The sequence below is a fragment of the Carcharhinus amblyrhynchos genome, chromosome 18 (assembly GCF_965287045.1).
Source record: "Carcharhinus amblyrhynchos chromosome 18, sCarAmb.v2.hapA, whole genome shotgun sequence".
NCBI lineage: Eukaryota > Metazoa > Chordata > Chondrichthyes > Carcharhiniformes > Carcharhinidae > Carcharhinus > Carcharhinus amblyrhynchos.
The window spans coordinates 43,831,990-43,854,797 of NC_137341.1; the positions used below are offsets into that span (position 1 = coordinate 43,831,990).

General features: G+C 47.5%; 1 protein-coding gene across 1 annotated transcript in view; it reads right to left on the reverse strand.

Annotated features, from left to right (window-relative positions):
* Positions 1–22,808, reverse strand: part of LOC145355081 (cytoplasmic phosphatidylinositol transfer protein 1-like) — a 209,155-nt gene that overhangs the window by 37,277 nt on the left and 149,070 nt on the right. The window contains exons 8-9 of the mRNA XM_080206926.1: positions 18,820–18,975; positions 10,803–10,866 (exon numbers count right to left, since the gene is read on the reverse strand). Of these exons, the coding sequence (XP_080063052.1) occupies positions 10,803–10,866; positions 18,820–18,975 (220 nt within the window). The remainder of the gene's footprint in view (positions 1–10,802; positions 10,867–18,819; positions 18,976–22,808) is intronic.

Below are 22,808 nucleotides of genomic sequence, written 5' to 3' on the forward strand. Positions count from 1 at the left end.
CGGAAACAAAGAATCCCCAACTATCGGGGTCCTCTGGCTGTCTCCTGATTCCAGTCTGTCCACTGTTCAGAGTGCACAGTTCAATCCAAAACTGGCACTCCACCTCCAATGTGCACTGATTAGCGTTGTGAAAGAGCTTGACACAGGAAGATTCAGTTAATGGTAGGGCACTGGGGAGAGTTACAGAACAGAGAGATCTCGGGGTACATATTCATATCTCCTTGAAAGTGGAGTCACAGATGGACAGAGTGGTGAAGAAGACATTCGGCATGCTTGGTTTCATTAGTCAGAACATTGAATACAAGAGTTGAAATGTCTTGTTGAAGTTGTACAAGACATTGGTAAGGCCACACTTGGAATACTGTGTGCAATTCTGGTCACCCTATTATAGAAAAGATATTATTAAACTAGAAAGAGCACAGAAAAAGATTTACTAGGATGCTACTGAGACTTGATGGATTGAATTATAAGGAGAAGCTGGATAGACTGGACTATTTTCTCTGGAGTGTAGGAGGCGGAGGGGTGATCTTATAAAGATCTATAAAATAATGAGGGGCACAGATCAGCTAGATAGTCAATGTCTCTTCCCAAAGGTAATCAGCAAAGGAAAACCTCCAGTTCCTTATGGCAGACAGTTGAGCCAGAAAGATAGCTAAATGAGAACAACACTGCCTCTTTCCTACGACACCCCCCCCCAGGCCTTCAATGTACTAATTGCAGGGTGGAACAGTGGCACAGTGGGGCGGCACAGTGGTTAGCCCTGCTGCCTCACAGCACCAGAGACCCAGGTTCGATTCCTGACTTGGGTCACTGTCTGTGTGGAACTTGCACATTCTCCCCATGTCTGCATGGGATTCCTCCAGGTGCTCCAGTTTCCTCCCACTGTCTGAAAGATGTGTTGGTTAGTTGCATTGATCTGAACAGGCGCTGGAGTGTGGCGACTCGGGGAATTTCACAGTAACTTTGTAATGTGACTAATAAATAAACTTTACTTTGGTAAGACTAAGTTGCCTTAGGGGGAAACACGGTCAGATTCAGCACTGATAATCCCATTCTTTGCTGAAAGGATTGGCTACTCTACCTGAGACCTGCCTGTGGACAGCTTTACCCCTCCGCTTCCTGGAGGCTGTTAATTGAGAAGATGGATCTAATTCTAATTCTTTGCCAGTACCTGATTGGAATGGATCCGTCAAGCAAAAGAAAATCATTGAAATCATTTATCAACCTTCATACATCTGCTGGGAATTTGTAATGAAATAAGGAGGTGGGACCAATTAGAGCAACAGAGAACCACAGAATCCTTATGGTGCAGGAGAAGGCCATTCAGCCCATCAAGTCTGCATTGACTCTCACTGAAAACCCTACTGCCTTATCCCTGTAACCCCTGCCCATCTATCTAACCTAACACATCTCTTGGACATTAAAAGGCAATTTGTCATGGCCAATCCACCTAGCTAGCACATCCTTGGATACTATGGGGCAATTTACCATGGCCAATTCTCCTAACCAGCACATCTTTGGATACTATGTGGTAACTCACCATGGACAATCCATCTACTTTGCACATCTTTGGATTGTGGAAGGAAACTGGAGCATCCGGAGGAAGCCCACGCAGACATGGGGAGAATGTGCAGCCTCCACATAGACAGTGACCTGAGGCCGGAATTGAGCCGGGGTCCCTGGCGCTATGAGGCAGCAGTGCTAACCACTGTTCCACCCCAACACAGAATTGTCACGGCACAGCAGGAGGCCATTCGGCCCATTGAGAGTGCGCTGGCTCCCTGCAAGAGCTATCTAGCACAATCCCGGCCGTTAACTCACATTTGTCTTCCCACAGATGCTGCCTGAATTTCTCCAGCATTTTTTTGTTTTCATTGCAAGGGGAAACTTGCTTTCGCTTGCGTATCAGAGATTGCGATGGCTATGAAGGAAAGTTGACCTTTGGAAGTCAACAGAACTTTCAGTTTGCACAACCTGCGGGAGAGAATTAGTTGAAAAACGTTGCCAGCTGCATGGCAAACATGACCGGCAATTAAAAAGCAAACCCGTTTGTCAAATCTGTTAAGACTGATAGTCAAATGGATTCGAAGATTGAAGTGTCAAAAGCTTTGCATGGGTTAGACATTGAGCACACCCCCACCCCTCCCAATCTCTCTCTCACTGTGCTGAGCTGAGTGGGAGTCTTTGATAAATGGCGATGAAAGAGATTTAGATTGTGAAGCTTGATTCATCTTCAGAGGTGGTGAAGAAAGCGTATAGCATGCTCGCCTTCATTGGGCGGGGCCTCGAGTCTAAAAGTGGGCAAATTATGTTACAGTTGTATAAAACATTGGTTAGGCCACATTTGGAATACTCTGTCCAATGCTGGTTGCCACACTGCCAGAAGGACAAAGAACAAAGAACATTACAGCACAGGAATAGGCCCTTCGGACCTTCCTGCCTGACTTAACTAAAACCCCCTACCCTTCCGGGGACCATATCCTTCTATTCCCATCCTATTCATGTACACGTCAAGATGCTCCTTCGAAGTCACTACCGTACCTGCTTCCACTACCTCCCCCGGCAATGAGTTCCAGGCAGCCACTACTCTCTGTGTAAAAAATCTACCTCGTACATCTCCTTTAAATCTTGTCCCTTGCACCTTAAACCCGTGCCCCCTAGTAATTGACTCTTCCACCCTGGGATAAAGTTTCTGACTATCCATTCTGTCCATGCCTCTCATAATCTTGTAGAGTTCTATCAGGTCTTCCCTCAACCTCCGTTGTTGCAGTGAGACCAAACCAAGTTTCTCCAACCTCTCCTCATAGCTAATGCCCTCCATACCAGGCAACATTTTTTCTGTACCCTCTCCAAAGCCTCCACATCCAGAATTGAACACTATATTCCAAGTGCGGCCTAACTAAGGTTCTATAAACGCAACATGACTTGCCAATTTTTAAACTCAATACCCCGGCAGATGAAGGCAAGCATGATATGGAGGCTTTGGAGAGGGTGCAGGAAAGGTTTATCAGGATGTTGCCTGGTATGGAGGGTATTAGCTATCAGAGGTACTTGAATAAACTGAGATTATTCTGGGAAGCTGAGGGGCAAACTGTTTGAAGTTTATAAAACTATGAGAGCTATAGATAGGGTGAACAGTTTTTCCCAGGACACAAATGACCATTACAAGGGGGCACAAGTTCAAGATAAGGGGGGGCAAAAGTTCAATGGAGATGTGTGGAGAAGTTTTTTTGCACAGAGGGTGGTGGGGGCCTGGAATGCACTGCCAAGTGAGGTGGTTGAGGCAGTTACATTAGCCACATTTAAGTCTTATCTTGATGGGCATTTGAACAAATAGGGAATAGAGGTATGTAAGCAGTTGGTTAAGATTGGTAAACGTGATTGACTCAGGCTTGGAGGGCCGAAGGGCCTGTTCTTGTGCTGTTCTGTTCTGTTCCTTATTCTTTATTCACAACAGATCTTGAAAAATGGAGGTGTCAAAATGATAAGTGTTGCATTTGAACAGAACATTCACTGACGTCAAACTCTCAGAAGACAGCTTTTTTCAAAGTAAGTGCTGGTTGGAGATAGGGCTACCATACTTCGCATCATTGCAGTTCCCCTGTCAGGACCATGTATTAATGAATTGGCTCTCATCACTTTTCAGAGGCTGTCTGGTTGCTAGTTGGAGAAAAAACACAATGGAGATAGTGTTTTTAAAAAAATGACCTATTGGTTGTGAAACCTTTGAGACAAATTGGGGTGGCACGGTGTCTCAGTGGTTAGCACTGCTGCCTCAGAGCGCCAGGGGCCCAGGTTCGATTCCAGTCTCAGGTGACTGTGCAGAGGGAAGGGTGGAGCCTGGTTGAGATGCTATTTCAGGGGGTTGGTGCAGACTTGAAGGGCAGTGCTGGCCTCTTTCTGCACTTTCTATAGCTCTGTGCTTCTACATAGTGCGGTGCAGGGAGAAAATAATGCTACTGCCTTTAAGGTCACTCAAAGGGTGGTGAATCTCTGGAATTCTCTGCTCATTGAAGTGGTTGAGGCTATCTCGCTAAATATATTTAAGACGCGGGTAGATAGGTTTTTGGTAGGCAAGGGGATTAAGGGTTATGGGGAGAAAGCGGGAAAGTGGAACTGAGACACTTCAGATCAGCCATGATCTTATTGAATGGCGGGGCAGGCTCGAGGGGCTAGATGGCCTACTCCTGCTCTTATTTCTTATGTTCTTATGTTAAGGTCCAAAGGACTTCACAGCCAACTTTAAACGGCATTAGATACGATCTTTTCTTTTACGAACAGACTCACTGATTTGGATCCGAGCCCAGAATGTTTCTTAAAACGTGCTTTGTGGTCAAAGCGCAGCTTAGCCTCAGTCAGACTGAGCAGATGGGAGTAAAGCGGCCAACGTACCAAAGGTGTTGCAATTTAAAGAAGTTGCACGTTTCCGAGAAAGGGTTTGACCGATTTTGGTTTTTGTTCAGGGAGGAGAAGCCGCACAATGTTCTACTCGCGGCTCAGCTGTGCCATGTTGTTGCGGAATCTGAGTTACAGCTCTGCAAACAAGTGACTAACCCGACAGACAGCTATGTACCAGAAGGTAGTGCGCCCCTTCCCATGCCTCTCTTCTGACCTTGGGTTTTTAGGCGGGGTGCGATGGAAAGCCCTTAAAGCTTTTCACTCTTATCTACAATAACCAGGTACCATGGCCAAACCACACATCAGAAATGGCACCTTTCATCAGATTAATTTGTTGCAGTGGGAAGTAATGATTCCCTCTGATACAGGGTGTCACTTACCAGGTTGCATGGCAAATAACATAGATTATTCCGAGCCAAGTTAATTAATTTTTTTGAACAAGGAAATTTCTGTATGATTTACGAGCAGGCGTGGGTCATTTGGTTCCTCGGGCCTGCTTTGCCATTCAATAAGATCATGGTTGGTCAGGTTGTGGCCTCAACTCCACTTTCCCACCTCCCCACTTCCAGCCCCCCTCCAACCCCAATACCCTTTGACTCACTCATTAGTCAAAGATCTTGGGGCAGCACAGTGATTAGCACTGTTGCCTCATAGCGGTAGGGACCCGGGTTCAATTCAGTCTCGGGTGACTGTCTGTGTGGGAGTCTGCATGTTCGCCCCATGTCTGCATGGGTTCCCTCCAAGTTCTCCAGTTTCCTCCCATGGTCTAAAGATATCTAGGTTAGGTGGATTGGCCATGCCAAATTGCCCCTTAGTGTCCAAAAATGGGTAGATTAGGGAGATTAGCCATGCTAAATTGCCCCTTATGTCCCAAGATGTGTAGGTTAGGGGGAATAAGCAGAGAAAATATATGCGGTTATTGGGATAGGACCTGGGTAAAATGCTCTGTCATATTTTTGGTACAGAATTGATGGGCCAAATGGCCTCTTTCTGCACTGTAGGGATTCTATGAAAACTATAAAATATATTGCAGATGGGGGAAGGCAGTTGGAGGTGGAAGTTCATGTGGGCGGCAAGGTAGTTAGCACTGCTGCCTTACAGCGCCAGGGACCCAGGTTCGATTCTCGGCTGGGGTCACTTTCTGTGGGGAGTCTGCATGTTCTCCCCATGTCTGCGAGGGTTTCCTCCGGGTGCTCTGGTTTCCTCCCAGAATTGGGAAGATGTGCTGGTTAGGTGGATTAGCCATGCTAAATTCTCTCTCAGTGTACCCAAACAGGCACTGGACTTTGGCAACTGGGGGATTTTCACAGTAACTTAATTACATTGTTAATGTCAGCCTACTTAGAGTCATAGAGGTTTACAGCACGGAAACAGGCCCTTCAACCCAACTTGTCTACGCCACCCAGTTTTTAAGAACTCAAAGAACAAAGATAAAAATAGAGAAAATTTCAGCACAGGAACAGGCCCTTCAGCCCTCCAAGCCTGCACTGATCATGCTGTCCGACTGACCTAAAACCTCCTATCCTTCCGGGGACTATTATCCCTCTATTTCCATTCTATTCACGTTCTTGTCAAGACGTCCCTTAAAAGTCACTATTAAAGAACAACTTGTGACACTAGTACATAGACAAACATCCAACCTTGGATGATAACACTGTCTGGGAGATGGCAAGGCCCCCTGTAACTTAGAGGGGGCACTAGTTTACGGAGAACCCCCAAACACGGCACTCTTTCAAAGGTGCTGCTGAGGGAACTCCCAACAGCAAGCAATTAATGCTTAAGTCCAGCTAGCTGAAAACATACCACCCAAAATAGCCAAGGCTAATAGGTGTTAATAAGCTCCATTTGATTACTGTGGTTTGAGAGTAATCAATATTGACACTGGATTGCTTTGCGACACAGCATTATTTATATCCTTTGGGGAAATAAAATCAGTTACGTTGTTAATAGGTAAATGTTGCATACAAGGTTGAAGCAGTTTACAACCAGTGGAGTCGTCAGAAAACCTCAGGTCAATCTTAAATCAGGTTTCACCTCATATTCTCATCATCGCTGCAAGTGTCCGTGATGTTTTATATTGTTTTGAGTTATCTTAGAATCCGTACAGTGCAGAAGGAGGCCATTCAGCTCATCGAGTCTGCACCGTCTACAATCCCACCCAGGCCCTATCCCTGTAACCCCATGTATTTACCCTACTAACCCTCCTGACACGAGGATCCATTAAGCATGGCCAATCCACGTAACCTGCACGTCTTTGAATTGTGGGAGGAAACCAGTGCACCCGGAGGAAACCCACGCAGATACGGGGAGAATGTGCAGACTCCACACAGACAGTGACTCAAGCTGGGAATTGAACCTGGGTCCCCGGCGCTGCGAGGCAGCAGTGCTGACCACCTTGCTGCCCTTATTCCACATCAATTTATTTCATTACATTACGAACTCTTCCCTTTTGCATCCAAACTATTTCTATTTGTTTCCCTCCAAGGGAGGAGAGAACAAAAGGCAAATGAGGGGCTGCTTTTGCTGATTTCCCCCCCGACCCCCCCTTCAAACTCTGGCACCCAGGCACTAGTCAGGTGGAATGCACCTGAAATGAAGGTCAAAGATCCTGGTCTCCATGCGCCCGAACTCGATGGTTTGGCTGATTACATAAGAACATAAGAACATAAGAAATAGGAGCAGGAGTAGGCCATCTAGCCCTTCGAGCCTGCCCCGCCATTCAATAAGATCATGGCTGATCTGTCGCTGCTCAGTTCCACTTTCCGGCCCTCTCCCCATAACCCTTAATCCCCTCTCTTATCAAGAACCCATCAACCCGCTTCTTAAAAATATTTAGCGAGGCAGCCTCCACCACTTCAACGGGCAGAGAATTCCAGAGATTCACCACCCTTTGAGTGAAGAAGTTCCTCCTCAACTCCGTTCTAAACTGCCCCCCTTTTATCTTGAGACTGTGCCCCCTAGTCCTACTGTCTTTTTTGAGCGGGAAGAGTCTCTCCACCTCTATCCTATCCATCCCATTCATCATCTTATACGTCTCAATGAGATCTCCCCTCATTCTTCTAAACTCTAACGAGTACAAGCCTACTGTGGCCTCTTGTGCATTCCCAATTCTCATCATCCGGAGGAAACCCACGCAGACACGGGGAGAATGTGCAGACTCCGCACAGATAGTGGCCCAAGTCGGGAATCGAACCCGGGTCCCTGGCGCTGTGAGGCAGCAGTGCTAACCACTGTGCAGAATAAGGGGGCGCGCACGTGAGACAGATTTGAGGAAGAGTTCCTTTTCTCATGAGGAGTGAATTCCTTACCCCAGGAAGCTGTGGACGATGAACCCTTGAACGTCTTCAAGGCTGAGATCGATCATTCGGGGAATTAAGGGTTACGGAGATAAGGCAGGAAAATGTGTGTTACATCAGCCATGATCTTGACAAATGTCAGGACAGGCTCGAAGGGCTGAATGGCCTACTTCTGCCCCTATTTCTTATGGTCTTATGGTTTATAAAGGGCACTATGTAAAAGCAAGCTGTTGTGGATCAACTTTTTAATATTTATAGATGTCATTACACATAAGTGAAGCTTCCCATAAGCTACACTTATTTTTTTTTTGAGGGTCACCAGTTTACATCCATCGAAGGAGATGGAATACATAATGTACGCCGCAGGACGCAAACTTAGTCACTTTATTCTTTTGACAGGGGCCGGCTAACCAGCGGAAATGTCAAGTAGCCCCAAAAGTGAAATTGGCTTTGATCAACGCTGACGGTGTCCCAATTTAACCTGCAGCGCTCCTCGTCACAACGCCTTTCAGCGGAATTTATTTTGGGAGTGCGTTGCCCTGGCAACCTGCACACGAGGTGGTTTCATATTAGCATCTCGGGACCCAGTCACCCCGAACCCTTCAACGAGAGCAGAAAATGCTGCCAATATTCAGCTGGCAGCGTTGGTGGGAGCAGGAAACAGTTAATGGGCTGGATTTTACTGCCACTGCCACAACCAACCACCAATCCACCCCCCACCAGGTCAGCAGGTATGTTTTTGGTGGGGGTGCATGGTGGGTGCAAGCCTATCCACCATCTACAAGTCACAAGTCAGGAGTGTAATGGAATACTCCCCTTGCTTGGATGGGTGCAGCTCCAACAACACTCAAGGAGCTTGACACCATCCAGGATATAATAGCCCTGCTTGACTGGTACCCTATCCACAAATATCCACTCCCTCCAGCACCGACGCTCAGTAGCAGCAGTGTGTACGATCTACAAGATACACTGCAGCAATTCACCAAAGATCCTTAGACAGCACCTTCCAAACCCACTTCCATCTAGAAGGACAAGGGCAGCAGATACTTGGGAACACCACCACCTCCAAGTTCCCCTCCAAGCCACTCGCCATTCTGATTTGGAAATATATCGCCGTTCCTTCGCAGTCGCTGGGTCAAAATCCTCCCTAATGACATTGTGGGACAACCCACAGAATATGGACTGCAGCAATTCAAGAAGGCAGCTCACCACCACCATCTCAAGGGTGACTAGGGTGGGCAATAAATGCTGGCCAGCCACATCCCGCGAATGAATAAAAATGTAAAATAAGTCAGGTGCCAATTATTAATCACTCACAAACCTCAATTCACCTATGCCGCCAGAATACTGGGCAGTGCAAGGTGGACACATGTACTCTGGCCTGCTCCCACCCTTCAAAGATGTGCAAAAGGTTAGGTGGATTGGCCATGCTAAATTGCCCCTCAGTGTCCCAAGATGTGTAGGTTATGTGGATTAGCCCTTAGTGTCCTAAGGTATGTAGTTTAGATGGATTAGCCATGCTAAATTTCCCCTTAATGTCCCAAGATGTGTAGGTTAGGTGGATTGGCCATGCTAAATTGCCCCTTAGTGTCCAAGAAGTGTACGTTAGGTGGATTGGCCATGCTAAATTGCCCCTTAGTGTCCAAGAAGTGTAGGTTAGGTGGATTGGCCATGCTAAATTGCCCCTTAGTGTCCAAGAAGTGTAGGTTAGGTGGATTGGCCATGCTAAATTGCTCCTTAGTGTCCAAGAAGTGTAGGTTAGGTGGATTGGCCATGCTAAGTTGCCCTTAAATCTCCTAAAATGTGTAAATTAGAGGGACTAACGAGATAAATGTGTGGGGTTACAGGGACAGGGCAGGGGTGGACCTGGATGAGGTTCTCTGAGGCTGCACTGACTTTCCAACATTGGACCAAATGACCTCCTTTTGCACTGCAAGGATTCTATGATCTAGTAGGATTCAGGGAACCGAAATTGCCAAATTTCCTTTGCCCCTTCTTGTTTCAATTTGACTGTTGCAATAAATTAATAGACTTTGAGACAGACAACTGTTTCCTCCTTGTGAGGCTTTCAAAGATAATAAGAATGAGCGTAGCTAGGACGAGACTGGACATATCTGTGGGTTCAACATGAATGACATCAGTTGCTAAAAGTTACTCATCTTGAGGGCTTATATTGGATTGAACAGGAGTTGCGAAAGAATAGGCAGTGGGAACCACTTCAGCTGAGTACAGCCAGCACTCCATGAGAAGAGGCAGATCTGTATTTTGTGAAATGCTAAATAAGATAAAAAAAACAAAGTACCGCAGTGGCTGGAAATCCGAAATAAAGGCACAAAATGCTGGAAATACTCAATAAGTCAGGCAGCATCCGTGGGGAGAGAAGCAGAGTTAACAGACGGAATTTTCCCTTCCCACCACCACGGGAATTGTAGCGGGCGGGACACCAAACATGCAAAGGTCGGTTGATCTAGGGCGGGGTCTTCCAATCTTAGGGTGAGCGTGGCCGGAAAATCCAACCCAACGCTTCAGGCCTATGAAGAATGGAAGATCTAAGACTGACTGTGGATTCACTATTGTAACAACTCCACAGAGGCGAAAGTCTCCTCACCAAGTTACTTTATTTACACCATACATCTGTACACAGCCAGCTCTCCAGTTGCTCCCTGCTGAACGCAGGCAGAGAGTCTGACACACCTGCTTTAAAATAGAGAGCATGAAGCTCCCTGATTTAACCATCAAGACTCATCAGGTATCTCTTTTAAGGTACCAACAGATTAAACTAACTCAAGTTAACTTAAGGAGTTCATACTCTGGCAAGCCAACCTCATCAGCCAGGCTGAAGTCGTCACAACTATCACTTAGCATACACTCCTGTCTAGCAATAAGTCACCTGCAATGTTAGACTCCTACTGTTGGGATTCACTGGAAAATGGACATGTTGAACTAGTGCTATTGATTGCGCTAACATTCAGGATGAATCACCAAAGAAATCAAACTTCCTTCCCAATTTGTGGGTAAAATAAGTGAGAGCTCTGGTTAAGAGATATTAATGATATGCTATAGCTTAACACATGTTGACAGCAATTCTAATTGTTGAGATTGACTCACCACACCATTCATCGACCCAGGCAAAGGCTTGTCGATGGCCAATTAGTAAAATATCCCTGATAACCTAAGAGGACAAGAAAAAAGCAAGATTGAAATCAGTTGCTTCTTCGTTTAACCTTCTGAACAATGCTGGTAAACAATCACGGACAACAGATTTTATGGAAGCCCTATAGTGCACAGAGAGGCCATTCAGCCCATCGAGACTGCGCCCGACAATAATCTCACCCAGGTCCTATCCCCAAATATTTACCCTGCCAAACCCCCCGACATGAAGGAATTTAGCCAATCAACCTCACCCGCACATCTTTGGGGTGTGGGAGGAAACTGGAGCACCCAGAGGAAACCGACAACAGAGAACATGCAGTCTCCACACAGATGGTCACCCTGGAATTGAACCCGGGTCCCGAGCGCTGTGAGGCAGTTGTGCTAACCACTGTGCCACCGTGCTGCCCCTTTTATTTGGCTGAACATCTGTATTCCATTTATCAATGAAAGATATCAGCATAACACTTACTTCTCGGTCATCTCAGTCTAATCTTTGTAAAGCTCAAATTTCACAAAGAATGAAAAATAATGGAATAATCCCACATCTTTCATTTCATTGCTCGGACATCCTGTTGTCTTACTGGACTAAGGTCTCCCACTTTAGGAGTTCAGCACCATCCAGGGCAAAGGCAAAGCATCTCTTGATCAGCACCCCACCCTGCCAGTTTAAACATCCATCGCCAGTACACAGTGGCAGCAGTGGGTATGATCTACAGGATGTATTGCAAAAACTCACCTATCCTCCTTTCCTCGGATGGACGTAGCTGTTACTAGGGGGCATAACTATAAGGTTCATGGTGGGAGATATGAGAGGGATGTCCGAGGTAGGTTCTTTACTCAGAGAGTGGTTGGGGTGTGGAATGCACTGCCTGCTGTGATAGTGGAGTCGGACACTTTAGGAACTTTCATGCAGTTATTGGATAGGCACATGGAGCACACCAGAATGACAGGGAGTGGGATAGCTTGACCTTGGATTCGGACATGGCTTGGCACAACGTTGAGGGCCGAAGGGCCTGTACTGCGCTGTAATGTTCCATGACAGCACCTTCCAAACCTGTGAGGCTGTGACCTCTGCTACCGAGAAGGACAAGGGCAGCAGACAAATGGGGAACATCACCATCTACAAGTTCCTCTCCGAAACACCCACCATTCTGACTTTGAACACTGCCTCTGTTTCACTGTCAGTGGGTCAAAATCCTGGAACGCCCTCCCTAACAGCATGGTGGATGCACCTACACCAGGTAGACTGCAACGGTACAGGAAGGCGGTGCACCAACATCTCCTCAGGGGCAATTAGGGATGGGCAACAAATGCTGACATTGCCAATGACGCTCACATTCCACGAAGGAATAAGGAAAAAAAATTGCATTTTCCTCTTTCTCCTTATGCATGGAATCTCCTGTCAAAAATTCTCCTTTGCATGGAAAAGAACTGGGATTTCAGACCAAATATTTCCCAGCAGCCGACAGCAGTGCTGCACTTGTCGTGATTTAAAATCTTTGCAGATTTTTCTTTATTCATTCATGGGACAAGGGCCAACTTTATTGCCCATCCCTAATTGCCCTTGCACCAAATGGCTTGCTAAGCCATTTCAGAGGGCAATTGAAAGCCAACCACATTGCTCTGGAGTCACATGTAGGCCAGACCAGGTTTAGGACGGCAGATTTCCTTCCCTAAAGGGACATCAGTAAACTAGATGGGCTTTTTCGACAATGGTTTCATGGTCATCCGTAGATTCTTAATTCCAGATATTTTTTATTGAATTCAAATTCCACCGTCTGCCATGGTGAGATTCAAACTTGGGTCTCCAGAACATTGGCTGAGCTTCTGGATTGATAGCCTCTATGAACAGTATGCTTTGTCTGTACAGCACGCAAGAAACAATACTTTTCACTGTATGCTAATACGTGACAATAATAAATCAAATCAAATCTAGTGATAATACATTAGGCTATCACCTCCCCTCATATTTTCTTATGTGACGGCGTCATTTTTGCTTTGATAATGCTTCTGTGATGAAGCTCGGGATGCGTTACCATGTTAAAGGCGCTATACAAATGCACATGGTTGTTGTACTGCCAGTGTTACAATGTGCACCAGGCAATTTCACTGTGCCGCCTGTGAAATATTGCTGTATTTCCCTCCAACTGTTTGAACGATGCCAACAAGGTATCGCATTATTAATAAATCTGTTGTGGTTGCGGAGTGCGCTGCTGCCAAATTCTGCCTGGCTGGATGAGTGATGGCCGGGGTCGTTCAATGCCCCGTCCTCAGCTCCCACCTTTCGTCCGTAAATATCCTGCCCCTCACGCCAGGCAACCGCCCGAAACAAAGGGAGGAGAAAATATCGCAGGCAGCTCGGTTCAGTGACGTGCAAGCTGCTCGTGTATCCAGCTGTCTCCCATTAATCAAGATGTTGCTATCTGTGTGAAGGGTGTTATTTCTACCTGTCAACAGGGCTTCAGCTACGCTCAAACTTTACGATCTGCTGCGTTCAGCTTTCCTGGAACTTGAAGAAAGTTTAACAAAACTATCGAAATGCCAAAGAGTAGAAAATGCATCAACGTTCACTAAGGAAATTTGGCACATCAGCTACGAATCTCAGCAACTTTTACAGCTGCACCACAGAAAGCATTCTTTCTGGTTGTATCACAGCTTGGTATGGGCTCCTGCTCTACCCAAGACCGCAAGAAACTACACAGGGTCGTGAATGAAACCCAGTCCATCGCTCAAACCAGCCTCCCATTCATCACACTTCCCGTTGCCTCAGAGAAGCGGCCAGCATAACTCAGGGCTTCACACACTCCAAACATTCTCTCTTCCACCTTCTTCCGTCGTGAAAAAGAAACAAAAGTCTGAGGACACGTACCAACCGACTCAAGAACAGCTTCTTCCCTGCTGCCATCAGACTTTTGAATGGACCTACCTTGCATTAAGTTAATCTTTCTCTATGTCCTAGCTAAGACTGTAACACTACCTTCTGCACCCTCTCCTTTCCTTCTCAATGAACGGTATGTTTTCTCCGTATAGCGCGCAAGAAACAAAACTTTTCGGCTGTATGCTAATACACGTGACAATAATAAATCAAATCAAATATTTCATGGGGGAGGTGGTGGCGTAGTGGTATTCTCGCTGGACTAGTAATCCAGAGACTCAGGCAATGCTCTGGGGACTGGGGTTCAAATCCCACCATGGCAGAAGGGGAATCTGAAGTCAAAATAAATCTGGAATTAAGAATCTACTTATGACCGTGAAACCATTGTCAATTGTTGGGAAAACCCATCTGGTTTACTGATGTCCTTTAGAGAAGGAAATCTGCCTTCCTCACCTGGTGTGGCCTACATGTGGCTCCAGAGCCACAGCTGTGTAGTTCATTCTCAAATGCCCCTCTGAAATGGAGGGGGTCCAGCCAGCGAAATCAGACTGGAGTTTTCCAAAAGGAGTGATCAGCAAGGAATGCATTCCCGGTGAACACAGCAGCTCCACAGTCGTTCGACAACCTGGGGAAAAATTGACTCAATACAAGACCTCCAGCACTCCCTCACTCAGGTGGACATCCTGCCTCAGAGAGCAGCCGGCAACCTCACAGACTCAGCAGCGCCAGCAGCCGCAGTGGCCAGAACTGGAATTGCTGCTAAGTCTCCAGAACCCAGGACCAGGTTAGTACAGGGGTTTTCCAACAGAGAGGGGAGGCAAGTCACGGAGGAGAGGTGGGGAGAGGCAGTTGGGAGGGTCTTTATGGAGAGGCTGGTGGGGACAAGGAGTACCTGCTGGTGCCAGGCATTGTGGGTATGGCCAGCATTATAGAAAAGGGGGAGGTGACCCTTCTTTCTCACCCAGGGTTCTGCCCCTCCCCCCCTTTGCCCACTATTCTTCTAGACTGTATAACTCACAGGCTTGGAAGATGCTTTCAGAGGATCTTGTGGATGGTACACACTGCTACCACTGCACATCGATGGTGGAGTGGGAAAATGTTTGAGGTGGATAGCATTCCACTCAAGGGAGCTCCTTTGTTTTGGACGGTGTCGAACCTCTTGAGTGTTGTTGGAGCCGCAACTCATCCAGGCAAGAGGAGAGTGTCCCATCACACTCTGGACTTGTGCCGTGTCAACGGTGGACAGGCTTTGGTGAGTCAGGAGGTGAGTTCCTCATCACAGCATTCCTAGTCTCTGACCTGCCAGAATATTTATATGGCCGGCCCAGTTCAGTTTCTGGTCAATGATAATCCGATTCAGTGATGGAAACACTGATGAACACGAAACGGGGGGGGGATAATTAAAATCCCTCTTGTTGAAAATGTCTATCTACAGGCACTTTTGAGGCATGAATATCACTCATCACCTCTCACAGACACAAAGAATCCCTACAATGCAGAAGGAGGCCATTCGGCCCATCGAATCAGTCCAAGTCTGAACCTTGTCCAGCATTGTTTCTGTATCTGAGGACTCTCAAACGGACACTGTGCTTCCAACCTCGTAACTTCCTTTAGCTCTAAAGAGAGAACAGTGCCCTGCGATGCCAACCCTGATCTTTCTCTCTGCAAATGCTGCCTGGTCCCAGCCTTGCCAGCATTTTCAGCCTTCATTTCAGACCTCCGGCATCCACAGAATTTTATTTTGGATTATGAATTCATATAGTAATTAGCAGCAGGGCATCTGGTGCATTATAATGCTATTTTTGCACTGCGACAAAAGTGCTACAGTTCCAAGTGTGAATGTTTTAAATAGAATTAAAGTCAGATGGGTTGAAATGATGATACCTTCCTGAAATGAAGTAATTATTTTTGAGAAAGAGGAACTGAACTGTAAGCCGAGGGCAAAAATGGATTTTCAGTTCCTGAGCTCATAAAATCATCGAAACCCAACAGTGCAGAAAGAGGCCATCTGGCCCATTAAGTTGGTACCGATCACAATCCCAGCCCTACCCCCAAATCCCTACACATTTGCCCACTAATCCCTCTAACTCCTGCATCTCAGGACACTAAGGGGCAATTTTAGCATGGCCAATCAACCTAACCCAATATCCTATTGAATATTCCCATGATGTATCAGGGGCGCCTGAGGTCTCTGCGTCTATACTCGATAAGAGTTAAGGAGAATGAGGGAGAGGGGAATTTCATTGAAATTTGCAGAATGCTGAAAAGCCTGGATAGAGTGGACATGCGAAGATGTTTCCATTAGTCGGCGAGACCACTGATGTGCGGGGTTAGGTCGATTGGCCGTGCTAAATCATCCCTTAGTATCAGGGGGATTATTCGGGCAAATACATGGGGTTAGGGTGGGATTGTTGATGGTGCAAACTCGATAGGCCAAGTGGCCTCCTCCTGCGCTGTGGGATTCTACGACTAAGATCTGAGGGCACAGCCTCAGGATAAAGGTCCTGTATAATCGAGACGAGGAGGAAATTTTTCAGCCAGAAGGCGGTGAGTCTGTGGAATTCATTGCCACAGAGGGCTGTGGAGGCCTGGCCATTGAGTGTCTTTAAGACAGAGATAGATAGGTTCTTGATTGACAAGGGGAATCAAAGATTACAGGGAAAAGGCAGGAGAATGGGTGGAGAGACTCAGGCATGAGTGAATGGTGGAGCCGACGCGATGGGCTGAATGGTCTAATTCTGTTCCTATTTCATAGAATCCCTACAGTGCAGAAGGAGGCCATTTGGTCCATTGAGTCTGTATCGACCACAACCTCACCCAGGGCTATTCCCGTAACCCCATGCATTTACAGTGCTAATCCCCCTGACACTAAGGGGCAATTCAGCATGGCCAATCAACCTAACCTGCACATCTTTGGAGTATGGGAGGAAACCGGAGCATCCTGAGGAAACCCATGCAGATATGGCGAGAATGTGCACAGACAGTGACCAGGCTGGAATTGAACCTGGACTCCTGGGGCTCTGAGGCATATATGGAGCATATGATCTTATGCTTGCCTTCAGTAAATGAATTACCTCCAATTCCCCCACAAGGGGGAGAATAAGGGGCTTAGAGGAGAAAGTCTTACAGTTGACGCTATCTTTAATCAGCTAAAGGACAGGGCTGACCTACCCAAACTGCCCCCTCCATCAAAGCATGCGATACGGACATTCTGTGGAACCTTTGCTGAGAGGTGAGTTGCCGGAGAAGGCAGGAACATGGTGGAAGTGAGCCGGACGGGCTTTGAAAGATTCCAGTTGCCAATAGCGACGGTCTGAAAGGAATTGTTCGCACACACACCTTCCGTGCGAGAGTCACTTTGAAAAGAAGTCCTTCAAAGACCCCAGAAGGTCAGCCCTCAGCCCATTCCTTATTTTGCTGCCAGACTTGCAGCATTAAACCAGCAACCGTTCTCCAGGAAGATTTTGCCTTGTGTCATCCATCATCTGGTCCTGTTTCCCATCACTCGTGTACGCAGAAGCCACGAAGGCCACCACGACTGAGTCTGATCTTGGCTTCACATGGCGTGGGGGAGGGGTGAGTCATTCTATCCTGATTCGCCGGGGAAGGAAATCCAGGGTTTGAATGGAATGTTGGTTTTACTCCCTGTCCGGTAATAAACTCTTGCGAAGTTGAACAGGATGGAAGAAGGAAGCCACGTTTCATCCAAACTCCCAAAAAAATAGTCAAAGGACGTGACCTCGCTCCATCAAAATCGCTCTCCTTTGACCTCTGACCTTGCGTGTTGCTTCATGGGGATTGGCTGTAACCCTGGCTTCCTTCCTAATGTGCAGTGCGGGACGGGAGAGGATGGGGGAGCGTACGCAAATTGTGTGACACTTTGACCTCCACTGGGGCAAGACTGGTGACCTCAGCAGAGATGGGGAGGACATTGATAGAACCCTCCTGTTCCATATGGTTCGGTCACACAGCCAGTTAACTTGCTTTTTCTGTCGTACGTTACTCTGACGTTCATCTTCTGGAGCCCAGCTGTCCCAGATCCCCAGATGAATTGATACATGGGCTGCTTGTAAAACAGCCACGCACAGTTACGAAGGCATTTATATTTATCAGTATTCCCTTAATCCCATAAAGTGCTTTCGCCGTCCAGCTTGTAAAAGTTGACTTTAGAAACCTCTCCAGACATTCTTTACAATCTGATTACGGATCTTCCAAAACTGATGGAGAAAGTCAGCGGAACTGATTAAACGATAAAAATATATACAGCCGGCAACTGAAACCCAAATCGGTGTGGAGAAAGGCTAACCATTTTTAGAGTCGCCCGGAACCAGACACATTTCCCACACCTCTGCCCTCGTCCCTTCCCTCTCCCAAGAATGATCCCTGGAAATGAAGAGCTTGTCGTACGAGGAACGGTTGAGGACTCTGGGTTTGTACTCGTTGGAGTTTAAAAAGATGAGGGGGGATCTTATTGAAATTTACAGGATACTGCGAGGCCTGGATAGAGTGGACGTGGAGAGGATGTTTCCACTAGTAGGAAAAACTAGAACCAGAGGGCATAACCTCAGGCTGAAGGGACGATCCTTGAAAACAGAGAGGAGGAGGAATTTCTTCAGCAGGGGAGTGGTGAATGTGTGGAACTCTTTGCCCAGAAGGCTGCGGAGGCCAGGTCATTAAGAGATCTCCCCTCATTCATCTGAACTCAACTAACCTAGTCAATCTCTCCTCATACATCAGTCCTGCCATCCCTGGAATCACCCTGGTAAACCTTTGCTGCACTCCCTCGAGATCAAGAACATTCTTTCCTCAGAAAAGGGGGGCCAAAACTGCACACAATATTCTAAGTGTGGCCTCACCAAGGTCCTGTATAGTTGAAACAACACATCCCTACTCCGGTACTTGAAAGCTCTCACAATGAAGGCCAACATGCCATTTACCTTCTTTACCGCCTGCTGCGTGCTTACCTCCAGTGACTGGTGCACACGGACACCACACTCTCCTCTCCCAATCTACAGCCATTCAGGACAGAAGCAAGAGGTTCTGAGGAACAAGCCACCATCAGCGATGGCAGCACAGCCAACTTTCCGTGGCACTCACCTTCTGAACAAACTGTTCCACTCTCGTCTGCAGCCCCCACACTTCAAACTTGACTGTCACTTGCTTGTATGAACACATGACGGGTGAGGGGTCATCCCGCCAGCCTTCCTTGAGGGGACCCCGACCAGTCTTCACTGAAGCAAAATACCGCAGATCCTGTTGGCACAAGAGATCGAGCTGTGGGTTAAAGGGGGAAACGCGTGAAAAGATGTGGGGTGGGATTCTCCAGCCGCGCTCGCCCCAAAATCGGAGAATCCCACCCGGGGTGGGGGGGTCAACGGACCTTTGTGTGGCCCACCCTCCCTCCCTGCAATTCTCGTGCCAGAAGCAGTGCTTAAATCAGCGGCTGAAGAATCCATTACCCGTGTTAAACAGCTCTCATTGAGTCATCGAGTTTTACAGAACTGAAAGAGGCCCTTCAGTCCATCCAGTCTGCCGTGGCCATCAAGAACCAATCTACTTCAATCTCAATCAGGACCCCACGCACCCCGCACATACGCTCTTCGATTGGGGAAAAGATACAAAAGTCTGAGGTCACGTACCAAACGACTGAAGAACAGCTTCTTCCCTGCTACCAACAGACTTTCGAATGGACCTACATGATATTAAGTTGATCTTTCTCTACACTCCAGCTCTGACTGTAACACTACATTCTGCACCCTCTCCTCTCCTTCTCCCCCATGTACTCTATGCCAATAAACAATACGCTAACACATGCGCCAATAATAAATCAAACCATTTTCCAGCACTTAGCCCATAGCGTTGGATGCTATGGTGTTTCAAGTGCTCATCTAAATGCCTCTTAAATGTTGTGAAGGCTCGTGCCTCCACCACCCTCTCAGGCAGCGAGTCCCAGATTCCCACCACCCTTTGGCTGAAAACATTTTTTTCTCAAATCCCCTCTAAATCTCCTGCCCCTAAACTTCAATCTATTGCCAACACCACTCCCCCCTCCCCGGCCCCCCATGGCTATTGATCTCAGTTCCTTCCTGTCTTTGTCCCTCGTAATTATGTACACTTGATCAGGTCCCCCCCCTCCCTCAGCCATCTGTTCTCTAAGGAGAACAACCCCAGCCTCTCTCCATAGCTGGGACTCTCCAGCCCAGGATGATGAACCTCCTCTGCATCCTCTCTGATGCAATCACATCCTTCCGATAATGTGGTGACCAGAATTGCACAAATATTCTACAGCAACGGGCAAATGGTAATGAAACTTTAAGGCAGGATTCTGACTTAGAGGCTTTCAATCATAATCCCACAGATGGTAGCTTTGCACCATCTGGATTTAGCCAATGAAGAAGGCCATTGCTGAGCTGATGGAGCACACAGCCATTTACATCTCCTCCCTCTTGCCATTCAGCATTCCACCGTCAGGAAGGTGACTCCCTCGCAATGCTGCCCACGTGCCCCTTATTGAATCACAGAATCCCTATAGCGCATAAGGAAGTCATTCAGCCCATCGTGTCTGCACTGACCACAATCCCACTCAGGTCCTCTCCCCGTTACTTACCCTAGCTAGTCCCCCTGACATTAAGGGACAATTTAGCATGGCCAATCCACCTAACCAGCACATCTTTCGGACTGTGAGGGGAAACCGGAGCACCCGGAGGAAACCCACACAGACACGGGGAGAATGTGCAGACTCCACACAGACAGTGACCCGATGCCGGAACTGAACCTGGGTCCCTGGAACTGTAAGGCAGCAGTGTTAACCATTGCGCCACCGTACCCTACGTTTCTATGTTTTATTGCCGCACTGAGTGGTGCTGTCTGATGGATGAAACGTCGAACTGAGGCCCCGACTATTCTCTTAGACATCCGAAAATCTCCCCTTGGTGTCCTGGTCAATATTTATCCCTCAAGCTACATGCATGGGTTTCCTCGGGGTGCTCCAGTTTCCTACCACAGTCCAAAGATATGTGGGTTAGGTGGATTGGCCGTGCTAAAATTGCCCCTTAGTGTCAGGGGAACTAGCTAGGTGTCATGCTTGGTGTTATGGGGATAGGACCTGGGTGGGATTGTGGTCGGAGCAGACTTGGTGGGCCAAATGGCCTCCTTTTGCACTGTAGGAGTCTATGATTAAAACAGGTGGTCACCTTTCTGTTTGTGGGAGCTTGCTGTGCATAAATTGGCTGTGGAGTGCTTTGACACATCCCGCGGACACGAGAGGTGCTACTTAAATGCAAATCTTGTCTTCAAGAGTGACCCGAGGAGATAGCCATCTCATTCCGCTATTCCCCCCTTCCCACACCCTCTGACAGGAAGCGCTTGTCCTTCCCTGGATTTGGAAACCAGTCACAAAGCCACCTTACAGAACGGAAGATCTGGGAAGGTTCCGGACAGCAGTGACAAACCTCGGCTGGTCCAAAAATAAACAACCTGAAACGCAAATAACTCGCACCTCAGGCAATGTCATTTCACAGCGTCTTATCCACCTCTGGGGGGTGGGGGGAGAAACAGATCACTGTTAGGTTTGACGAGACAGGAGTGCGAACAGGCATGCCCACATGCTGTGACAGATCCAGCTAATTACCCCCACGCAGGGCAAGTAATACAGAGGGGTCAATGAACAGGTGGACGAGGGCACCGGAGTGACACAAGCATGCAGAGAGACAATTAAATCTACCGAGACCTCACAGTGCAAATGTAAGTTAAACGGGTAAAACTGGATCAGAGTAACATGATAGTAATGACTTCAAATAGGCCCATGAGGTTGGAACTATTAAGAGTATGAGCTCCCTGATTGAGGTTACAATTGCCTGCCCAATCAGAGAACCTCACTTTTAAAGTTTATTTATTAATATCACAAGTTACATTAACACTGCAATGAAGGTATTGTGAAAATACCCTCATCGCCACACCCCGGCGCCTGTTCGGGTACACAGAGGAAGAATTTAGCACGTCCAATGCACCTAATCAGCACATCTTTTGGACTGAGAGAGGAAACCGGAGCACCAGAAGGGAACCCACGCAGACATGGGGGAGAACGTGCGGACTCCATACAGACAGCGACCCGAATCGGGAATCGAACACGGATCCCTGGTGCTGTGAGGCAGCAGTGCTAACCACTGTGCTGCTGTGGGAGAGTCAGGTCTTCTGATACTCCGGATTCTGTCTGTGTACTTGAAGCACTCTTGGGAGTGGAATTGGGTTTGTAAATATAGAGGGAATCTAGTGAAGGGCCACCGGCCTTGAGGAGTTATTGCAATGACCTGGACAGCATTTATTCCTGAGTGTTGTACCTTGTCTGCTGCTCTTTCAATGAACTGGCAAAGTGGGAGACAAGAGTGTGTCTAGGTCTGGTAACCCAGTGGAGTCAGTATGTTTCTCAGAAGAGGGGATGGCGTAAGCATAATCATCACTCACCAGTCACGCAACTGGCCAACACTCAATGGATTTTCACCAGATCACCACTGACGTGCTGGCAATTTCCACAGCCATCTTTTGGTAACCACACAATGGCATAGCGGTTAGCACTGCTGCCTCACAGTGCCAGGCTTCGATTCCGGCCTCAGGTCACTGTCGGTGTGGAGTTTGCACATTCCTCCCTGTGTCCGCGTGGGTTTCCTCCAAGTGCTCCGGTTTCCTCCCACAATCCAAAGATGTGCGAGGTAGGTGGGTTGGCCGTGCTAAATTGCCCCTTCGTGTCAGGGGGACTTAGCCGGGGTAAATGCATGGGATTGTGGTGATAGGGCCTGGATGGGATTGGTGTCGGTGCAGACTCGATGGGCCGAATGGCCTCCTTCTGCACTGTAGGATTCTACGATTCTTGTTAATCAAATGGGTTTTTACGGCAATTGACAATGGTTTCATCGTCTTCAGTAGCTTTGTAATTCCAGACATCTTTTATTGAATTCAACCGCCTGCTGTGGCGGGATTCGAACCTGGGTCCCCCAGAACATTAGCTGAGTTTCTGGATTAATAGTCCAACGCTAATACCACTAGGCCATCACCTCCCCACTGATGCTGAACGAGGGATAAACAGGATA